The sequence below is a fragment of the Anguilla rostrata genome, unplaced genomic scaffold (assembly GCF_018555375.3).
Source record: "Anguilla rostrata isolate EN2019 unplaced genomic scaffold, ASM1855537v3 scaf0600, whole genome shotgun sequence".
Taxonomy (NCBI): Eukaryota; Metazoa; Chordata; class Actinopteri; order Anguilliformes; family Anguillidae; genus Anguilla; species Anguilla rostrata.
In genome coordinates, this window is record NW_026986080.1 from 1 (window position 1) to 2,500 (window position 2,500).

At 61.6% G+C, this 2,500-nt stretch overlaps 1 protein-coding gene across 1 annotated transcript in view; it reads left to right on the forward strand.

Moving 5' to 3' along the window:
• The first annotated feature begins 1,091 nt into the window (after nt 1-1,091).
• LOC135246619 (probable helicase with zinc finger domain) overlaps nt 1,092-2,500 on the forward strand; it is a 1,689-nt gene continuing 280 nt past the window's right edge. The window contains exons 1-3 of the mRNA XM_064319994.1: nt 1,092-1,130; nt 1,374-1,557; nt 2,361-2,500. The exon at nt 2,361-2,500 is cut by the window's right edge and continues 280 nt beyond it. Coding sequence (XP_064176064.1) covers nt 1,092-1,130; nt 1,374-1,557; nt 2,361-2,500 — 363 coding nt within the window. The remainder of the gene's footprint in view (nt 1,131-1,373; nt 1,558-2,360) is intronic.

A 2,500-nucleotide genomic window follows, 5' to 3' on the forward strand; every position in this document is an offset into this window, starting at 1 on the left:
AGCACGGTGCTGAGCACACACAGGCATCATGGCCCTCAGTGCTGAGCACAGTGCTGAGCACACACAGGCATCAGGGCCCTCAGTGCTGAGCACACACAGGCGTCAGGGCCCTCAGTGCTGAGCACAGTGCTGAGCACAGGCAGGCGTCATGGCCCTCAGTGCTGAGCACAGTGCTGAACACACACAGGCGTCAGGGCCCTCAGTGCTGAGCACACACAGGCATCATGGCCCTCAGTGCTGAGCACACACAGGCATCATGGCCCTCAGTGCTGAGCACACAGGCATCAGGGCCTTCAGTGCTGAGCACAGTGCTGAGCACACACAGGCATCATGACCCTCAGTGCTGAGCACACACAGGCATCAGGGCCTTCAGCGCTGAGCACAGGCAGGCATCAGGGCCCTCAGCACTGAGCACAGGCAGGCATCAGGGCCCTCAGTGCTGAGCACAGTGCTGAGCACACACAGGCATCATGGCCCTCAGTGCTGAGCACAGTGCTGAACACACACAGGCATCATGGCCCTCAGTGCTGAGCACACACAGGCATCATGGCCCTCAGTGCTGAGCACAGTGCTGAACACACACAGGCATCATGGCCCTCAGTGCTGAGCACACACAGGCATCATGGCCCTCAGTGCTGAGCACACACAGGCATCATGGCCCTCAGTGCTGAGCACACACAGGCATCATAGCTCTCAGTGCTGAGCACGGTGCTGAACACACACAGGCATCATGGCCCTCAGTGCTGAGCACACACAGGCATCATGGCCCTCAGTGCTGAGCACACACAGGCATCATGGCCCTCAGTGCTGAGCACACACAGGCATCATGGCCCTCAGTGCTGAGCACACACAGGCATCATAGCTCTCAGTGCTGAGCACAGTGCTGAGCACACACAGGTATCAGGGCTCTCAGCGCTGAGCACACGGCGGTGCTGGGCTGCCCCCTGCTCGGCTGCTCTTATTGAAATGGAGGGTGCACACTGAGGGGGGACCCCTAAAAGCCGCTCACAGCAGCTGCGTGCCGCGCTCCATTAAACTCAGGGGGAGATTGCCTGCCACTCAGGAGACCTGCTCCTCACACTCACCTCAGCATGATACCCAACGTGTGGATGCCCAACGTGATGCCCAGGGTTCCTCCCGTTGGGTTTGGAAAGTTTGACGTGGTTCCACGTTAAGAGGCTTTGTGCCTGTGACAGCCCCTTTGTGACCGTGTGTGGTGGAAATGCCCTGGCACACTCTGCCCCCCCTGGCACCGGGCGTGGGCGCTGTGCTTTTTGTGCGAGACGCGGGCGTCGCCGGGAGCTGTGGAAAGGGCCCTGCTGACGGCGGCGCTCTTCCCCCCCCCCCCCCCCGCACCTCCCTCCCCCCCGCAGGTGTTTGAGATCGTGGAGCGGGTGGAGGAGATGCGGAAGAAGTGGCCGGTGGCCTGGGGCAAGCTGGACGAGGGCAGCATCGGGGTGGTGTCCCCCTACGCCGACCAGGTGTTCCGCATCCGCGCCGAGCTGCGCAAGAAGAGGATGCCCGAAGTGAGCGTGGAGCGGGTGCTCAACGTGCAGGGTGAGCGGGGTGGGGAACGGGACGGGGCGGGGAGGGGGTGCTCAACGTGCAGGGTGAGCGGGGGGGGAAGGGGGAGTTAGGGTGCTCAACGTGCGGGGTGAGCGGGGGGGGAAGGGGGAGTTAGGGTGCTCAACGTGCAGGGTGAGCGGGGGGGGAAGGGGGTTGTGGAAGGGTGCTGAAGGTACAGGGTGAGTGGGCGGGGCGGGGCGGGGCGGGACCCAGGAATTAGCCGCAGTTCGGAGCTGCTTCACACTCAGACTTTGGGATGAAAGGCTTCTGGAACGATCCCCCCCCCACGCGCCACGCGGCCGTGCTTATTAGCGCTTAGCGCTGACGGCTCCGGCGCAGGGGATTAATCCCAGTCTCTGCTCGCGGCGCGCCTCAGATCCGCCCGCTAATACTGCGCTCTGCTAAATGAGTGAGCCAGAGAGGAGTTGCTGGATTAAGGCTTCGGTCCTGAAGCACCCAGCCGGGAGGCGGGGAGTAGGAGAGCAGCAGCACAGAAGCTGCTCTCCTGTCTGCGGTCAAGGCAGGGATGGTCCGGTCTTACCCGAAAAGGGCCGGGGTGGGTGCAGGATTTCGCTTTTTCCCAAAACTACAACACCTGATTCTACCAATGAAGTAATCACGGTCAAGACCTTGATAAGTAGAATAAGTAGGTTTGTTAGTGATGGGTTACAACAAAAACCTGCACCCTCCACTGGCCCTTTTTGGGTAACCTTGGTCACCCCTGGGTTAAGCAGCTGTTGGTTCCTCTCTGGTTCCTCTGTGAGTCTGAACTCTCTGCCCCCCCCCCCCCCCAGGTAAGCAATTCCGGGTGCTCTTCCTGAGCACGGTGCGCACCCGCCACACCTGCAAGCACAAGCAGACCGCCATCAAGAGGAAGGAGCAGCTGGTGGAGGACTCCACGGAGGACCTGGACTACGGCTTCCTGTCCAACTAC